The sequence below is a fragment of the Mus caroli genome, unplaced genomic scaffold (assembly GCF_978045245.1).
Source record: "Mus caroli unplaced genomic scaffold, Mus_caroli_1 scaffold_7, whole genome shotgun sequence".
Taxonomy (NCBI): Eukaryota; Metazoa; Chordata; class Mammalia; order Rodentia; family Muridae; genus Mus; species Mus caroli.
In genome coordinates this window covers 77,186,385-77,205,718 of record NW_028227262.1, presented here as the reverse complement: position 1 = coordinate 77,205,718, position 19,334 = coordinate 77,186,385, and the positions used below count along the sequence as shown (strand labels likewise).

The window sequence follows — 19,334 nt, the reverse complement described above, 5'->3', positions numbered from 1 at the left end:
AGTTGGAGGAGAGAAGGGTTTATTCAGCTTAATTTCTATATTGCTTGTTATCACCAAAAGATGTCAGGACAGAAACTCAAGCAGAACAGGAACCTGGAAGCAGGAACTGATACAGAGGCCATGGAGGGATGCTTGCTTCCCCTGGCTTGTTCAGCCTGCTTTCTTAGACACTCAAGACCACCAACCAGCCTAGGAATGGCAGCCCCCCCCCAATGGTCACTAATGAGAAAATATCCTATAGCTGGACCTCACAGAAGCATTTCTTCTCTGTGATGACTCCAGCTTGTGTCAAGTTGTCATGATATAACTATGACAACCAGTCCCAGTCTGATGAAGTGGTAAGAAGCCACAGCAAACCACCAGAAAATTATTGGTGCATTTCTCTCTATGGAGTCCCAATAAATGGAGCTCAGCTTACACAATGTAAGGCGGACCAATACATGCGTGTCGTTAGTGAAGAATCCTTCATCACGTGTCCTTTCATGTGCTTGCTTTAGCAGAACATCCTTTCACCTGTGTCTACTTCAGCAAAAACATTTCTTCACATGTGTGTCCCAGCAAAACACCATCCAACATAACTGACTTTCCAAAGAACCCTTAAGTTTCCACTTCATAAAGGTGTTGTGGTACATCACAGGCTAGCACCTGCAGGCAGCTTTCACCTCCTCTGAACCTGAGGGGCTGAGGGTGACCTCAACCTGATCAAAAAGCCAGAGAAAAGCCTGGATGAGGCAGGTCATGAAATTCAGCATTGTAGGGCACTGACTGAGGCAGAGGAGGGAGGGAGAATTTGTTGGGAGTCACAAGTCTATTGTGACTATCATGGTACTGTGATAGAAGGCCACAGCCCAAGTCATTTCCAAATAGTGGAAAGATTTTTAAATAAATAAATAAATAAATAGTATTGACTTCTAGTGGGGAAGTTTAGAACTAAGGAACTAGCAACTAGTGAGGTCCTCTTGCTACATCATAACACGGTGGATGGTGGATAGAAATCAGAAATGCTAGAGAAGGAAGGGAAGAGGAGAAAGAGAGAAGAGGAGGTGGAGGGTCAAAGCTAAATGAAGAGTTAGAGGGTTCAGATCCATTCAGGTGGTAATGTTAATCCTATTCTGACACCTCTTAAACCACCTCCCCATTCCATGGACCACATTGTGCAACCTAGGCTGGCCTGAAGCTGCTGGGATCATAATCATGTGTCACCACAAAGGGCCCATCTATTAATACTCTTGCAGTAATTAAGTTTCATTGTGAGTGTTTTGAAAGAGCAAACTGTCCAACCATAGCAAGGGTCAAGCCAGCTCTGTCCATGCTAGAGACAAGCCAAGTCTGTCTAACCATAGCTAGAGGCAAGCCAGGTTTGTCCAACCATAGCTAGAGGCAAGCCAGATCTGTGAAACCATAGCTAGTGGCAGGCCCGATCTGTCCAGTGTTATGCAAAGAAAGCAGTAGCATCCAACAGGCCACACAGCACCCTATGCTATGCTTGTTTATGACACATGAGGCCCTTTCTGAAACTTGGGACATAGAAACTACTGCAGGAGCCAGTGCAGGAAAGAGTTTCGTAGTAAGGCTATGAATGTGACCTTTATACCTATTAGCCACTGGGGAAAAAAATACAGCTCACAACATTCCCAAAGCCTTGCTTCTTTGAGGTTATCGTGGAGGAAGAATGTCCTCACTGGAAAGGCAGGTGAGGTCATCCGAGGTTCACTGTCCTCAGAGACACCCTCCGTGCCAGGACATTACAAACTCTGAGAGCCTGGGGGGAGGGAGGGGGGAGAAGGGGGTAGGTGGCTTCCTCTGGCTTTCACATCAGCTGAGCTGAGCTGCAATCCTGACACCAGCTATTCCTAGCAAAAGTAGGTTCGCAGGTTGAGGACACAGCCCCCCAAAGACTACCATTGCTTCTAATGTGAGTTTATAATCTTAGGGGTTCCCAAACTGCTACTCATCTGCCTAAAAAAAAATCAGGGTTTCTCCTTACCCCCTTTTCTTTGATAATTTTCTTTTGATACTCTCAGGACGAACAAAACAAAGCAGCTACCACACATTATAGATGTGCTTTCAATGGGGTTTAAAATGGTTTGTTTTTATTTGTGTGTCATTTGGTGTCTCTATGACTGAATGCCATGTTGGTGTGGCTTCCCAGAGAGGCCAAAAGAAGGTGTTGGCTTTCTCTGGGGTTGGAACTATAGGTGGTTGTCAGGAACCTGATGTGTGTACTGGGAACTGAACTAAAGTCCTGTGGAAGAGCCCCCAATGCTCTTCCCAGGGTTACAGCTTTACTGTAAAGGACTTGTAAGAGTGAATCACAAGAAGAGTCTTTAGAGCAGTGGTTCTCAACCTGTGGCTCATGACCCTCTCATGGGGATCACATATCCTGCATATCAGACGTTTACATTACGATTCATAACAGTAACAGAACCACAGTTATGAAATAGCAATGAAAATAATTTTATAGTTGAGAGTGGGTCACCACAACATGAAGAACTGTATTAAAGAGTCACAGCCTTAGAAAGGTCCATTTCTGCCAGGTGTCTGCAAGTCCCCTTTAATGATCTTCCATTTCTGTTGTTGTGGTTTTTTTTCCTTTGTCATTTTAATGGAAGCACTGCTAATCACTCTTTTTAAACCTTTAAAATCACCAAAGTTTAATATCTAAGTCAATTTGGGGGTGAGAGGGGAGAAACACTATCGGGGATGTCTCTCCAGAACAAAACAAAGATGTTCACTCCTCCACATGTCCAAATTAAAGGTCTACTGAAAGCAAAACAAGAACCCAACCTCACACAGAGGAAAAAAGGATACTAAAATCACATTTTAGGGGGTCAGTGCATTCCACAGTCTTTGCTAGGCTGTCTAATTGTCCTTCGGCTGACTTTTAAAAATTAACACCCTAACTCATCAAAATATACATTTTTCCCATTGGCTTTTTAAAATTAAAAATAATAATTAAAAACCGGGGCTGGTGAGATGGCTCAGTGGGTAAGAGCACCCGACTGCTCTTCCGAAGGTCCAGAGTTCAAATCCCAGCAACCACATGGTGGCTCACAACCATCCGTAACGAGATCTGGCGCCCTCTTCTGGAGTGTTTGAAGACAGCTACAGTGTACTTACATATAATAAATAAATAAATCTTTAAAAAAAAAACCACTTGAAGGAATTCATGAGCAGTTGCCTGACTCCTTTGATGGCATATACGGCATATGGAGGTCAGGAAGGAGGCTTACAGCACACATTCAGGGGATGCTCATCTTTAAGGCTTAGCTTTCTTCCAAACAGTGTAAAATACCCTCAATTCCAAGTATGAAGGGACACAGACAATCTCTTTTGAGAATTCTACAGGATGATACAGGTGCCCCAGCTGTTCTTCATAGGGCGACAGGGCTTCAGTCAAGTTGACACAGTTCCCCTGTGAGAAGTATTTTCTATCCTGTTTCAGAACCTTCATTGACAGGTGGAGGATCAGTCTGAGGAAATCCCGTGTGGAATCTTCTGGAGATGTAGAGATAGGGACAGCTGTCAAACACTAATCACATAATCAGACTCCCTCCCTTCTTTGGCGTACCTCTTCAGTACTGGATTCAGTCTTCTATAAGAACCTGATAGCAGTCTCCTTTAAGATTGTCTAAGACATCTCCACATGTTCTCTGCATGTATTTCTTACACCCATCAGTGACCATTTGGTCAATCTCTACCATAGTGACCCTCTTTGGTTTCAGTTTGACAATTTCACATAATATGCCTCCATCCCACCTCCCAAAATCCATCCATATATCTTTGCCAGTGTAGTCTTCTTTACCATTGCCCATGATAGCCCGGTATATGCCAAGTCACTCTCTGCCAAATTAACAACTCTGCTGAGAACGAGAATATTCCCAAACTGCTTTGAGTGTAGAATTTTAATGTTCTGATAGGGTGAATCTTCATCATACACCACTTCATCTATGTCATACTCAACCAGGAGCCCATCAGCAGTAGGCCAGTATCTGTCAATGGCCCCTCCTCGAACTATGGATGGTAATTGCTTCACCTGCCCAGTACTGTCTTGACTCAGTTCTTTAATTTTTTTCTTCTATTTTGTTCAAAAGGTTGTCAGTTTCTTGTTTGCCTTGCACATCACTGTTGTAACTCTGAAGGTCCAGCAACACCAATCCATGTGGACAAATTCTCAAATTGGCAAAGCTGCCATTCTTGTTTGTGTACGTTGCTAAATATCCATGGTCCTGCCAGGTGTGCACTGACTCTGTCATCCCCTGCTCCTGAAAAGTGGACTGAAGGACTTGCAGAATGGCCTCACCATCAGCTTTGGCGCTGAGCGTGAAGTCGAGCATGCTGTGTCTTGCTGTTGCCATAGAGTGGGGGACCCTGTGCCATGCCTGGGGAAGCAACCTTGGGAGACTGAGGGACCACAGCACGTCATGCTGTGGGCCAGCAGGGGGGTGGGGGAGCTGTTGTGTTTTTACTAGGAAGTCTCACCTAAGAGGATATTCTGATCTGTCTGCTACTCTACCACACACCCCAGACTGTCTAATGAAAGTTCCCTAGTTGTTTTGTTGCTGGATGTTTTGAGCATCTAATTTGGTGTTTATTATCTATCTACTCTCTCTCACTCTCTCTCTCTCTCTCTCTCTCTCTCTCTCCTTATCTCTTCTATTTGTTCTTTTACTTTGGCTTTCTTTATGGTTAATAAACTCATCTGCACAAAACTAAAAATACGGTTATTTAGATCATTATCCAGCCCATACACAACAGTCACCAACAGTCACCTTGTTAGTATAAACTTGGGAGTGACCCAGGGCCCACCATGACTACCATAGACATTCCTACCACTTAGGGAATTCCAAGGGTTTAGAAGTTATGCCCCAGGAGTCTAAGATGAAAAACAGACAAATTATTTTTTTATGTATACAACATCCCATAGACTGGTCCAGAAAAAGGACTGCTGTTCCCATGGCTTCAAGTCTGTGTCCATGGTCTTGACATGCTGTAATTTTAGTCACTACCCAGAATGCTTAGGGGGCTGCATTGAGAGTCTGCTAGGAGTAACATGGCTAAGCACTCATGACAGCTCTGACATAGGGAGCAGATGAAAAAGGGACAGTCAGAACACGCACATACTGCACCCACGATGCCAGGTCTAGGGGATTATATCTTTATTTTCTATTACAGTTTTTATTTGGGGAGGGCACATGTATACCACAGTGCACATGTGGAGGTCAGAGGACAATCTTCAGGGTCAGCTCTTTCCTTCACCATGCGGGTAAGTGCTTTTACCCAGTGGGCCAGCCTGGACTATTTCTTATGGAGAGTAAAATCTTAGTACAGAGTAATGAAGACAGTCAGACTGTCTATACATGAATGTGTTCGTGAATGTATACATCTATGTATGTGTTAGAATGTATAGAATCTACCCAATTTTACCTCTGGTCCTAATAGAAAGGATGCTGTGCTTCATGCCTGCCCCAGAGAAAGCATGTCTCTGTTTCTTCCTCTTCAAAATCTAGACTAAGGAAGTGGGGCACAGGCAGAGACGGAGGTATCCAAGTATCACAACCAGCATGGCTCAGATCACCCCTCTGATCCTTGCTCTCCAAGCCCAGGAGTCCTTTCTCCAAAGGATTGTCTCAGTCAATGTTGGGCTCTTTCTTGGACCCTCACATCAAGCCACCCACATGTAGGACAGAGATCTAGCTGGCATATTCTAGTTGCTGCCAGTCATTCGGAGATTAGAATGCTTTATGGTGGTTTTCAACCCTTGATGCTCGATCCCTCAGAGTGTCCTCCTACCATTCTGGCTTGCCCCATCCCTGGATCAGGATGGCTACATAGAGAAATTCATGGAGCCAAGTGCAAGGTAAAACTACAGGGTGTTGAAAAATGAATCCAGGGCTGGGAATGTAGGTCAGTTTATACAGTGCTTGCCTGACATGCAGGAAAAAACCCAGGATTCAAAACCCACCCCCACCCACCCCCAAGCCATATGAACCAATCCTGATGGTGCATGGTTGGAATCTCAGCTCTCAGGAGGTGAAGGCAGGAAGATCAGAAGTTCAAGGACAACCTTAAGTATATAGTGAGTTTGAGGCCAGCAAGAGCACACCATTCAGCCAACTGTAGATTCCTATTGATCACGAGGCCTTTCTAACTCATAGAGCCTATGCATGATGTTCAATCTCAACTGTCAACTTGCCAGAGACCTAGAATTACCTAGGAGATAAGCACCTGGGAATGCCTATGGGAGATTATCTTGATCACGTTAATTGAGATAAGAAGACTGACCCACTGTGGGACTGTTCTCTAGGCTGAGATCCTGGGCTGAGTGAAAGGAATAGATTGATCTTTACCCTCCATCTGCTTCCTTTGATCTGCAAAGTGACCAGCTGCTGCCCAAACTCCCCCACTAATGCAGACTGTAACATGTGACTCAAAATAAACCCTTCCTCCCTTAGAGTGATCTTGTTGGGAGTATTTTATCACAGAACAGCAAAGAGTAAGAAGTTACAGACCATTCAGTCTTCCATTCTAATGACAAAGGTCATCAAGACCCTGGCCAGCATCCTCCTGATGAACAGCAGGTAGCAGAACCCTCCTGTATTTACGGGCACAGAGGGGCTGATGTCAGCATCAGTCTGTCTTCAGATGCTGACATTCACCACAGCATAATTCAGTGTGGGAGGAGGAATACCCACTCCTACAAACTCTGTTGTTTTGCCTGCGGTCCTGCCCATGTGGTTATATCCCTGTGGTCCACAAAGGACAACCAGAGTCAGTTTTTGGAAGGAACAGGACTGGACTCTGTTAGTGGAAACTCTTTCTCAGAATTGTACGAGGCAAAACAATCTTCACAGACTTTATTTTTAGCAGATGTCCTTCACTGGCACAGTGAAACGCACTGTCCGTCAACATTCTAGTAACATAGTAAAGTGTGTATTTATAAAGATGCTCTAAGGTGTCGCCATGGAGTAAAGGACCTTTGTTTCCGTGGGATGTCCTTCTGAAATGTGTGCTGATGTCAGCTCCCTTTTTCTGGATAGGACGAAGCAGCAGGGGAGGAGGGAAAGGAAGGGGTAGCCTGCTTCACTTGTGCTGAGTTTTCTTTTGGCTGGGCTCCTTTCTGTGGGAGATTAGAGGAGAAAAGTTGGCCACCAAGGAAGGCCATGGCCTCCCTCATAACCTTCTCAACTATACCAGCTACTTCACTCCTTGCTATGACAAAAACCAACATTAAGAAAGGAGGAGTTTGGGGGCTGGTGAGATGGCTCAGTGGGCAAGAGCACCCAACTGCTCTTCCAAAGGTCCCGAGTTCAAATCCCAGCAACCACATGGTGGCTCACAACCATCCATAACGAGATCTGACTCCCTCTTCTGGAGTGTCTGAAGACAGCTATAGTGTAGTTACATATAATAAATAAATAAATCTTAAAAAAAAAAAAAAAGAAAAAGAAAAGAAAAGAACCTGCCATGTATAAAAAAAAAAAAAAAAAGAAAGAAAGAAAGGAGGAGTTTGCTTCTTCCGGTCCCAGCCTTTCTCTTCTCCTTTCCTCTGCCATCGTGCATGCTACTCCTGATTCGGCTTCTCACCATGTCTTCTCACAAGACTTTCCAAATCAAGCGATTCCTGGCCAAGAAACAAAAGCAAAATCGTCCTATTCCTCAGTGGATCTGGATGAAAACTGGTAACAAAATCAGGTACAACTCTAAGAGAAGACACTGGAGGAGAACGAAGGTGGGTCTGTAAGGATTCACACAATGGCAAGACTGAGGATTTATACTGAATTGTCATCAATCAGTCCTACCAGATGGATTTCAACATTTTAAACCTGGAGACTTTTCGTGTCTTAGATTAGGATGTTTGGCCAGTAATAAAATATAGAACCTTAGAAAGAAAGAAAGAAAGAAAGAAAGAAAGAAAGAAAGAAAGAAAGAAAGAAAGAAAGAAAGAAAGAAAGAAAGAAAGAGAGAAAGGAAGGAAGGAAGGAAGGAAGGAAGGAAGGAAGGAAGGAAGGAAGGAAGAAAAGAAAGAAAGAAAGAAAGAAAGAAAGAAAGAAAGAAAGAAAGAAAGAAAGAAAGAAAGAAAGAAAGGAGGATTTCATCTTCGCTGATAGGTCGAGGGGGTCCAGTCTGGCATGGTGGGAAAGGCAAAGTAGCATGATACAGGTGATCATGTTGGGTCCAGTCTAGGAGCGGAGACCCAGGAGGGCCATGCTCAGCTCACTTCCCCTCTTCTCCAGCTTTACTCAGTGTTGATTCCTAACCTTCATGCTCCCCACACCCAAAGGTGTGTCTCCTCAGCATTCTAGACCAGTCACATTGATAGTGAAGATTAATCACCATACCCTTCCTCCTCCTCCTCTTCCTCCTCCTCCTTCTCCACCCCTACAAGAGGGACAATGAAGTAGTCAGAGATGACAGGGGGCAGAACATTCAGGGTTAAAAATTCCTATGAGCAGGGGCAGGAGAGGGAGAAGGGAAAGGAAACATTGGCAAGCCAAAGGGTTCTTAGGACGAAGACATTATTCTCTGTGATACTGTATGGCAGACACATGGCATCGTGTGCTTCTTATAACCTATAGGAGGAACAACCCCAAGACTGTACAACCACAGATTTCATGGCTTGCTAGTGAGAATTCAGGTTCCTACTAGTCCAACACACTTATTAGAGGTGGTGGTAGGACTAGCTGGTATTTTCTGCTTGATTTTTCTGCAAATCTAGAAACTGCTCCTCACCAAATTCCATTCATTAAAAAAAAAAAAATCAAACAGTAGACACTTGAGAAAGGACATTCATTCTTGCCTCCACTGTCAGCTGAGGCTCATTTCATCAAAGTCTCCTCTAACTAAGAGAAGGAAAGGAAAAGAGAGGGAGGGAGACAGGCCAGCATTAGCCATGAGTTCAGAGGAAAGCCTCAGAGAGACCCCTTGGTCTGCAGTAGAACTGGACCCACGTGTGCTGCCTGGGTGGAGCACTGCATGTAGGCTCCTACCAAAGAGGACACCGTCTCCTTATTGACTGTGTTAGAGCTTTGTGTGTTGTAGGAATCCCAAGTAGTATATTTTCTTAATTTTCTCAAAGTCTATAGGTGAACCTGTCTAGACTCTAAGTCTACTCGAAGCTGGAGGAGACAGTGTGGGGATTTGAGGAAAAAAAAAAAAAAAACAAAAAAACAAAAAAACAAAAAAAAAAACAAACCTCTACATATTTACCATTCTTCAGACCCATGAGTATGAGGGGTTGAGGCAAAGACTGCACATGAGAATCCAAGGGAGAGACATAAGTGGATCACTGCAGAGCCTAGTTACAATGGTGAACAAAAATGGCTTAAAACCAACTCAGCCTTAGTATCCAAAATGGCAGGATTGATGCCACATATAAGCAGCAAAAGGATGCTGATGGTTGGTTAGGATGCTGGTGGTTAAGATATAGAAGTTAGAGAGCCTACACTGGGCTTTCCAGATTCCCAATGTTTAGGCTGTCCATTTGTCTTGATCTCTGTCACTAAATATTTCTTGTTGCAAGAACCAGTTTGGGTGAGGCTGAGCTTTCATTAAAACTCACTGACGTGTCATTCCACATAAGACCAACCAAGCTCTCAGCATGGCCTGGAGCAGAAGACAGGCATGAAAGCCGGGCGTGGTGGCGCACGCCTTTAATCCCAGCACTCGGGAGGCAGAGGCAGGCGGATTTCTGAGTTCGAGGCCAGCCTGGTCTACAAAGTGAGTTCCAGGACAGCCAGGGCTATACAGAGAAACCCTGTCTCGAAAAACCAAAAAAAAAAAAAAAAAAAGAAGACAGGCATGAGAGTAAGCTGAGGCAGCACAAATGGATGGCAACCCTGCCTTTAAACCTCCACTCTTACAAGGGCTTAAAGAGATGCTTTGTGGGAAGATCTTACGAGAGAAGACAATGATAGCAGTAGCATTCTGGAACCAGGAAAGAAAGCAAAGGAGGGGGACACATGACTGAGCAAAGAACACAAGCCAAACCCCAAGCCACCGGCTCTTCAGAGGTAGAAGAAGGGCTGACAAGATGGTTCAGTCAGTAAAGTATTCACCTTGCAAGTATGGGGATCTGAGTTCCATCCCCACAATGCACGCATGGCATGTGTTCAAGACAGGTGTGGTACCACCCACTCATAGTCTCAGCTCTGGCAAGGTAGAGAAACAGAAGGATCCCTGAAGCTTGCTGGTCAGCCAGCTAGCCTGCTTGGTGACTTCCAGGCCAGTGAAAGACACAACAAAAACTCCAGCTGCCAAACAAGAAACAAAACAATAAAATCAACCAACGGGATTGGTGGTGCCTGAGGATCAACATTGGAGTTTGTTCTTTGGTTACCACATGCATGCCCACGGGCACAAACACAGAGAGATAGAAGAGAGAGCCCCAAGGACTTTGGAACATGGCAGGCAACAGATGGGTAGTTAAAGTGGAGACGACTGGGAAGAGGTCTGGATGAGAGGTTAAGTGTGTAGAGGTTACTTTGAACACTTGGTGGGCCATCCACGGAGGACCAGCTGGACTTGTGCTCTCTGGTGCATTTCCTTCCCTTGGATACTGCCTTGTCTCAATTCAGCAGAAGTCAGAACTCTACCCATCGAGTGTGGGCTTGGACCGGAAGACAATGGAATTTAAGTTGCAGAGAGAGATCGAAGAGAGATATTGATTACTATACTCAGCAACTTCTAGCCCTTTCAGTGCTGGGGGTGGCAACGTGCTGGAAGCTGGATCCTTGCTTTCCAAGCAGGAGCTCAGAAGACCTTCTCTCTCTCTCTGGGGAGACTGAGCAGAAACCTAGAGATGCTGTTGCAGGGGACTTCCCCTAAGATAGGGTCAGACTGCATCCTGATTGAGAATGACGTCTGCAAATGACTTGGGCCTTTGGAAGAGGAACGTGAATATGCAGTACAGGGGCTGGAGAGATGGCCCACTGGATATACCACTTGCCATATACACATGAGAGCCTCAGCACCCACATAAATGCTGGGTGGACTGGGCAGCCCAGCCTGCCTGTAATTCCAGCACTCTGAAGCTAGACACAGATCTCCCAGAGCAAGCTGGACAGCAAGTCTGTATTGGAGAGCTCCAGGTTCAGTTAAGAACCCGGTTCTATCTCAACGACCACACATATGCCAGGCACCTGTGCCCATACACATGCAAACACACACACACATACATGCATACACATCACACACATATGTTGTAGTATATCTCCAACTCCAATAAGCCCGTGCAAAACCACACAACTTAGTTATAATATTTATAAGCTACAACCTAGATTGACAGATCTACCACTACACTAATCTATTCCCCAGCTATGAGATCCCTTGCTACTTGTGGCTTCTTCAGGCCATGTGGTTCTGCTCCATCTTCCTTCCACCTCTTTTTCCCCAGTCCTTCTCCTCTCTTGTTCCCTACTCTTCCCCAACTCTCTTGAACCTCCAGTCCCTTCCACTGCCCAATCGCAGATTCTAGCCTTTATTTGACCAGTTAAAATGGGGAGAAGGGTCACATGAAATCACATGAGTACGTGATCCACTCCTCATCAGGGCAGCCCCTCCTGAGGAAGCAGAATTAACATCAGAATACAAATATCACTGGGCAACCCACAACATTTCTCCCTTCTGTCCAATTAAAAGGCTCTTTTCTTTCAGAAATAAATTGAGCATAACCATTACAACTATGTAAATTATTAAGTATGATATACACTTAACACCTAGTCCATCATATCTGTCAATTTAGATAAGGCAGACTACCATCTATCCTAACTTTAAAAGCTTACAATTTTATACCTGATTCATATTTTGTTTTTAGCTTTTAAAAAATGACTGGTTCAGATATGGGAGGAGATGGGGGAGAAGTACAGAGGGTCAGGAATTTGAAAGGAGGTGTGTAGCAGAGGGGAAGGGGAACTGGGGGTGGCCACTAGAAAGTTCCATATGCCAGGTACCCAAGAGGTTCCCAGGACCCAACAGGGAGGACATTAGTTGAAATGCCCAACAAAGGGGAGAGAGAACATGTAGAAACCATATCCAGTGGATAGGCATGGCCCCCGGTTGAGGAATGGGGCCACCCATCCACCTCAGAAATATCAATCCAGAATTCCTCCTGTCAAAAGGAAATGCAGGGACAAAGAGTAGAACAGAGACTGAAGGAAAGGCCATTCAGAGACTGCCCTAACTAGGGATCCATCCCATCTGTAGACATCAAACCCAGACACTACTGGTGATGCCAAGAAGCACTTGGTGACAGTAGGGGCCCCCAACTTAGAACCTTTATCCCTGGAAGGTAAAGCCCCTGGACGTTCCCCAAACTTGTTTTCCCTGATCTCTAAAAATACAGCCAGAAAGAAGCTCTTTGTTCTCTATAGCCAGCAAAAAGCCTTTTTGTTTCTGTGCCGTATAGCCAGAGATGCGATAATTGTAGGAAGACCTACAAGGACATGGAGATAGATGCTGGAGAGGAGCTACAGCTCACTCCCCACCCCCCCCCACCCCCGCCTCGCCAGAAAGGAGCTGTAGCCAACTCTCCTCCCAACTCCTCCCAACTCTCCTTCCAACTCCTCCCAACTCCTCCCAATTCCTCACTTTTCCTTTAAAAGCCCCCTACTGTTACCACTGGGGGTCAAACTCCCCTGCCCTGCGAGCTGCGAGCTGTGAGGAGTTTGGCCTCAGCTAGCTGATAATAATAATGCAGTTTGCATCAGGTGTGGTTTTCTCTCGAGTCATTGGGGTGCTGGCCAGCTCATCCCGGGACTTGAGTGGAGGCCCAGCTTCGGGGGTCTTACAACAGGAGTCTGGTATGGCTGTCCCCTGAGAGGCTCTGCCAGAGCCTGACCAATACAGACATGGATGCTCACAGCCAAACATTGGACTGAGCATGGGGTCCCCAATGGAGGAGTTAGGGCAAGGACTGAAGGAGCTAAAAGTGATTGCAATCCCATTGGAAGAACAACAATATCAACCAACCAGACCCCCCAAAGATCCCAGGGACTAAACAACCAACCAAAGAGTGCACATAGAGGGTTGGGGGGGGGAAACCCATGGCTCCAGCTGGATATGTAGCAGAGGATTGCCTTATTGGGCATCACTGGGAGGGGAGTGCCTTGGTCCAGTGGAGGCTTGATGCCCCAGTGTAGGGGAATGCTAGGGCACTGAGGTAGGAGTGAGTGGGTCGTGGGGGAGCACCCTCATAGAGGCAGGAAGGAGGGGGAGGGGATAGGGGAGTTATAAAGGTGAAACTGGGAAGGGGGATAAAATTTGAAATGCAAATAAATAAAATAGCCAATAAAAAGTAAAATTAAAAAAAAAAATGAAGGTAGAAGGGATTGGGTGACAACTGTGCAGACACCCGAGGTATGATGCCTGTAGGTGAACTATGGGCAGAGCATCAGACCAGAGATGATGCAGAAGATCCTGAGAGCAGGACATGAGAGTGGCAAGCACCTGATACCCATGTGAGGCCAATAAGCACCTGATAAAGGAACCAGGTCTCATACCCAAGTCCCAGTCTCACTACTAAGTAACACTGTTGCCAGAGGCTGCATCTGCCAGGACTGTTATTGAGTCTGGTCTGGATCTGCTGGCTGTTACCCTGAGGAACCAGATGGAGGAAGACTTCTAAGGCTGAGCTCAGCTGATGGGAATTAATTCGGGAGCTAATAGTGAGCCTGGTGAGACTTTGAGGATAGAGGAGTGATGTGTGGAATTGAGTTCGATTTAAGGACAAATTAATTTATGAGCCAGACACTTAGAGAGGGGATGCTGGGCTGCACCAAAGCTAATTGAGAAACTCTTTCCAATACACTGCTTATTTGGCATCTGTCTTAACAGGATGAGGCGGCAACGGGAGGCTAGGAAACAGGAATCAAGTGCTTTGGCTAGGAGGTAAGAACTTGGATGGGACACAGGAATGACGATCAAAGACGAGAGAGAACAGCTGCAACCCGGGTGAGCAGAAACAAGCCTCCAGACACGGGGGGCTCCAGCCTTCACGGAACACTTTGGCAAATCTTTCCCTTACCCTGGGGAAAGATTTCTTTCTCTCTTACTGCTTAAGGAAGCCTTGAGGAAACTCCCAACACCCAGGGATGGCTCCCCATCAGTGATTTATCTTTGGAAACCTTTAGCCTTCTGCACAGAATGTTTCTGATTGGTAACACAGCCTTTCCCTTTAAGAATAGAGATGGCAGCACCAGCAAAGCATCCTGGGAAGGAGACTGAGCAAGCTCATGTTTTTGATTGGTAACCAAACCCATCCCTTTAGGGATAGAGACTGCAACAACAACAAAGCATCCTGGGAAGGAAATTGAAGCAAGCTCAGGAGTTGCCATCCCTACAGTCAGCCTGTGAATTTAAAACTCATTTCTTTATAGCGTCGGCACTGTAGCACAGGCTGGCCTCAAACTCATGGCAATCCTGTCTCAGCCTCTTATGTACTAGTTTACAAGCAGAAGCTACCAAATCCAGTTTACATATTTCTCATTTTAAAAAATATTTACTTATTTTTATTTTCTGTGTATGTGTATGTGCCTAAATGTATGTAAGTGCACCCTGTGCATGCTGATGCCTACAGCGGCCAGGAGGAGGCGACAGATCCCCCAGAATTAACCCCGCCCCTAGGAGGTTGTAAGCTGCCATATGTGGATGCTAGGAACTGAACCTAGGTCCTTTGAAAGGTAGCAAGAATTGCTGGGTCATCTCATGTTTCCCTGTCCCCTATTCTTATCTATGACTAAAAGTCTGATTTCTAGTGCTTCTTAAGGAAGCCTTGAGGAAACTCCCAACACCCAGGGATGGCTCCCCATCAGTGATTTATCTTTGGAAACCTTTAGCCTTCTGCACAGAATGTTTCTGATTGGTAACACAGCCTTTCCCTGTGGAACTTTCTGGAAAAGGAAGCAAAGGTTCATTACTGGCTACCAACACCTACTCATTTAACAAGGCTCCCCAAACGGGGGTGGGGGTTTGGGGCTCTGGAATAAAGGCTAATACATATGAACCACACTTTGGGGTACATTGAAGACTTTTGAACACATTGTCTCAGTTTGATGGCATCCTTCATGAGCCTCATTGGAGTATTATCTTCCTCTTATACCCGAGGGACTCAGTTCCCAGGGAGGCTTGGTCTGTGACTTGGAGACAGTTATTGTGGTAACAGATGGCACGGCTGATGTCTTACAGAAATAGCCCTTGGGACTATCTGCCCTAGAGCCTAGGAAGCAAGAACTCACAAAGGTGCCCAGCTCCTGCACCAAAGCAGCCCTAGCTTTCAGCACCTCCGGGACCTTGGATGTGGGGGATGATAATACCATTAGTGACTAGATTACCAAGCCCTTGCGCAGCAAGCTTCCCTCTGATGTAGCTAGTCCAAGCTCAGGGACCAGGGGAGACAACTCCATCAGTGAGGTGCTTGCCTCAAAAGCACAAAGACTTTCCTTCGAGCTGCAGAAACCAGAAGAAAATACCAGACATGGTGATGCACACTTGTGACCCCAGAACTGCTAAGTTGTAGGTGTAGATTTGGAGGCTCCCTGGGGCTCCTTGGCAAGCTAGTCTAGTCTAACTGGTACACACACACACACATACACACACACACATACACACGCACATACAAACAAACACACACACACTCAGGGCAGGGGAATTGAGAAGGAAGGAAGGAAGGAAGGAAGGAAGGAAGGAAGGAAGGAAGGAAGGAAGGAAGGAAAAGGGTGGTACAAAGGGGTTTGGTGAGCACCTGTCTTTGAGTCATTTCTGCTCCAGTCAGTAACTCCTCACCCGTACTCCTATAAGTAACCCCAGTAAAACTCAGTGGTTCACTAAAGTTGGACTTTGGTGGTGAGAAAGCTAGGCCGACTCCACGACAGGCTTCAAATTGGCAGTTTAGGAGACTATGCCTAAGTCTAGGCAAGCCCATGAAAATCAGTTATTAGAAGGAGGAGGAGGAGGAGGAGAAGCAGAAGCAGAAGCAGCAGCAGCAGCAGCAGCAGCAGAAGCAGAAGCAGAAGCAGAAGCAGAAGCAGAAGCAGAAGCAGAAGCAGAAGCAGAAGCAGCAGCAGCAGCAAAACTCAGGCTTCAAGTAGTTAGTCAGAAACTGCCTTGCCATCAGAGGCTGCCTGCCACCTGGCCTGAGGCAAAGACAATGGGTCAGCAGGAGTTTCCAGACTTCCCCAGCAACAGTTTCCAGACCTCAGTTTCCAGCCCCCACGCCCTTTAATGGAATGTCCCTAGAGATGGTGCAAGATAAAGGTCACCTACCTTGGAATCCCCTAATGTGCTTTAAACCAGGCCTGCCAGCTCAGTTGGTTGTCCCTCTCTCTCTCTCTCTCTCTATCTTGGGAATGGGATTCCCCCCCCCCCCCCCGCATGTTGGACTTCTTGCAGAGTAAACACTCTCTGTGTTTGCATACTATTTGAGTCTGGAGTATCATTCTTCGGTGAATCATGGACCCTTACAGTGAGATCTGTACTTTGGTCTGTCACAAACTCCCTGTTGTAGGGTGAAGAGATGTGTGTGCCATCTCCTCAGGATTAGTTTTGTTACACAACACCATCTCTGTCAGCTGTGGGTGAAACAGAAAAATAGGAACAGCACATAGTAATTTTGTCCCAATTCACAGCTCCTCTGGAAAGGCCTGGGAGAGTGAGCCAGTAAGTGACCGCCCTCCATGCTTCCTGCTTGGCTCCTGCTTGAGTTCCCAGCCTGACTTCCCTCAGTGATGGTCTGTTACTTGGAAGTGTAAGCCAGATAAGCCAGTTTCTCCCCTGAGTTGCCTTTGATTGTGGTGTTTAACACAGCAACAGGAAGCAAGCTAAGGCAACTGTTTGCACTGTTTGAAGCCGTGTGCCGACCTCTACTTCCCAGATGGAGCAGGGCATGGATGGACCAGAAGAGGCCAGTGGAGATTCCCTCCCTCAGGCTGACAATTTTATTTGAATAGCCAATTATATGTTTGTTTTCTTGTATAATAAAAAGAATGTTTGTAGCACAGTAAAATGTGAGATCACAGTTGTTATTGATTAAGACAAGACTAAAGCAGACTCTTTAAAAAAATTGTGAGTGTATCTGTTCACACATGTGCACGGGCTCACCTCAGTGTGGGCATGAGTGTGTATGTATCTGAGAGTAAGTGAGAAAGATTGTGTTTATGTATGCTGTGCTTGCCTCTCTCTGTGTGTGTGTGTGTGTGTGTGTGTGTGTGTGTAAATCAGAGGACAACTTGTAGGGGGAGTCCATCTTCTCCTTTGACCATGTGGGTCTCTAAGATCAAACTTAGGTCTTCATGCTTTGTGCCACTCTTACCTGCTGAGCTATTTTGCTGGCCATAAAGCAGATAATTAAATGACAATATTTGGGCAATCTGAAGAAAAATAATAAACAAGGAAGGAACTGTGCGGTTTGAGGATATGTCGAAAATTACAAAGACAGCTTCTGTGAGTCTAAAGTTTGGGAAATTCTAGGCTGCAGTTGTACCAAGTGTCTCCATATAGCTGTGCTGAATATATGACATATGTCAGGAACCATGTCTTCAGTACATTCAGACCAGCTGACTCCAGGGAAATTATGATACAGGTCATATAGTGAGATGATCATAGGATTCCCAGTCACCCCTACATGGGTCCTTTTTAGATTATTCCCACTCTTGAAGGCTAAAAGCGGCATGGGCTTTTAGTTCTAGTTTCCTTTCTGTTGGTATGAAAATTCCCTGACCAAAACAAAACCAAAAAAGGCAACTTTGGGGAGACAGGAATTCATTTAACTCATACTGCCAGGTGATAGCCCACAATGGTGCCGAAGTCGAGATGGCAGGATCATGAACAACTAGTTACATCCACAGTCAAGAGCAGAGGCAGAGTGCAAGCATGCATGCTGAGTGCTCTGTGGACTCCTTTCCATTTAGTCCAGGAGCTACCGTGAAATAATGCTGCCCACATTTGAGATGGGCCTTTCGCACATTCAAGATGGGCCTTTTCCACCTCTGTTAACCCAATTAAGAAAAGTCCTCACAGGTCAAACCCATCTAGACAATACCTCATCCCATGTGAATCAGATTGTGTTTTGCTGGCAAAACTACCCATTGCAACCACCAAAGACAGGAGCAAGAATATTCACAGTTGCATTTGTGATCCCTTCAAAACAACTCAAATGCCTACTATGGTGGTTTGAATGTGCTTGGCCCATGGGAAGTGCTACTATTAGGAGGTGTGGCCTTATTGGAGTAGGTGTGGCCTTATTAGAGGAAGGGCAGCACCATGGAGGTGGACTTTGAGGTACTGTGCTCAAGCTCTGCCCAGTGTGGATGTGAACCTCTTTCTGATCTTCAGATTCTCTAGCACCATGTCTGCCTGCAGGCTGCCGTGCTTCTTGCCATGATAATAATGGACTAAACCTCTAAACCTGTAAGCCAGCCCCAATTAAATGCTGTCCCTAATAAGAATTGCTTTGGTCATGGTGTCTCTTCATAGCAATGGAAACCCTACCTAAGACACCTACCAATAGATTTTTTTAAAAAGATCATGATACATTCACACTATACAGCAATGATAAATAAGTGGTGTGTAGTTCAGTGGTAGAATGCTTGCCTAGAATGTTCAAATCCCTGAGTTCAATCACCAGCAATGAAGAAAGAAGGAAAGAAAGAATATAAATATGATAAACATTTTGTATGATACATAAATATAAATATTATCTTAGTTAGGGTTTTATTGCTGTGAAGAGACACCATGACCAAGACACCTCTTATAAGGACAATATTTATTGGGGCTGGCTTACAGATTCAGATTATCATCAAGGCAGGAGCATAGCAACATCCAGGCAGGCATGATATAGAAAGAGCTGAGAGTTCTACATCTTTTTTTTTTAATCTTTTTTTTTAAGATTTATTTATTTATTATATGTAAGTACACTGTAGCTGTCTTCAGACACACCAGAAGAGGGAGTCAGATCTTGTTACGGATGGTTGTGAGCCACCATGTGGTTGCTGGGATTTGAACTAAGGACCTTTGGAAGAGCAGTCGGGTGCTCTTATCTGCTGAGCCATCTCACCAGCCCCGAGTTCTACATCTTGTTTCAAAGGCAGCTAGAAGAAGACAGGCTTCCAGACAGCTAGGATGAGGGTCTTAAAGCCCATGCCCATAGTGATAGACTTCTTCCAACAAGGCTACACCTCCAAATAGTGCCATTCCCTATGCAATCATATGCAAACCATCACAAAAATAGTAAGCATATATATATATATATATATATATATATATATATATATATATATATTTGCTTCTTCCACAAACCCAATTATCTCTTCCAAGAGAACACAGACATAAAATTGTTTGCT

General features: G+C 45.3%; 1 protein-coding gene and 1 pseudogene across 1 annotated transcript; one reads left to right on the top strand and one right to left on the bottom strand.

Moving 5' to 3' along the window:
- Nucleotides 1–3,259: 3,259 nt before the first annotated feature.
- LOC110297091 (spermine synthase pseudogene) lies at nt 3,260–4,358 on the bottom strand (annotated as a pseudogene).
- A 3,230-nt stretch (nt 4,359–7,588) lies between these two features.
- Nucleotides 7,589–7,744, top strand: LOC110297088 (large ribosomal subunit protein eL39-like). The gene has a single exon (XM_021165872.3). The coding sequence runs from the start codon at nt 7,589–7,591 to the stop codon at nt 7,742–7,744; it is 156 nt and encodes a 51-aa protein (XP_021021531.1).
- The last annotated feature ends 11,590 nt before the right edge of the window (nt 7,745–19,334 follow it).

What these genes read in the sequence shown, in the direction of transcription:
- LOC110297088 (XM_021165872.3), top strand. Translation starts at nt 7,589, where the DNA reads ATGTCTTCTCACAAGACTTTCCAAATCAAGCGATTCCTGGCCAAGAAA.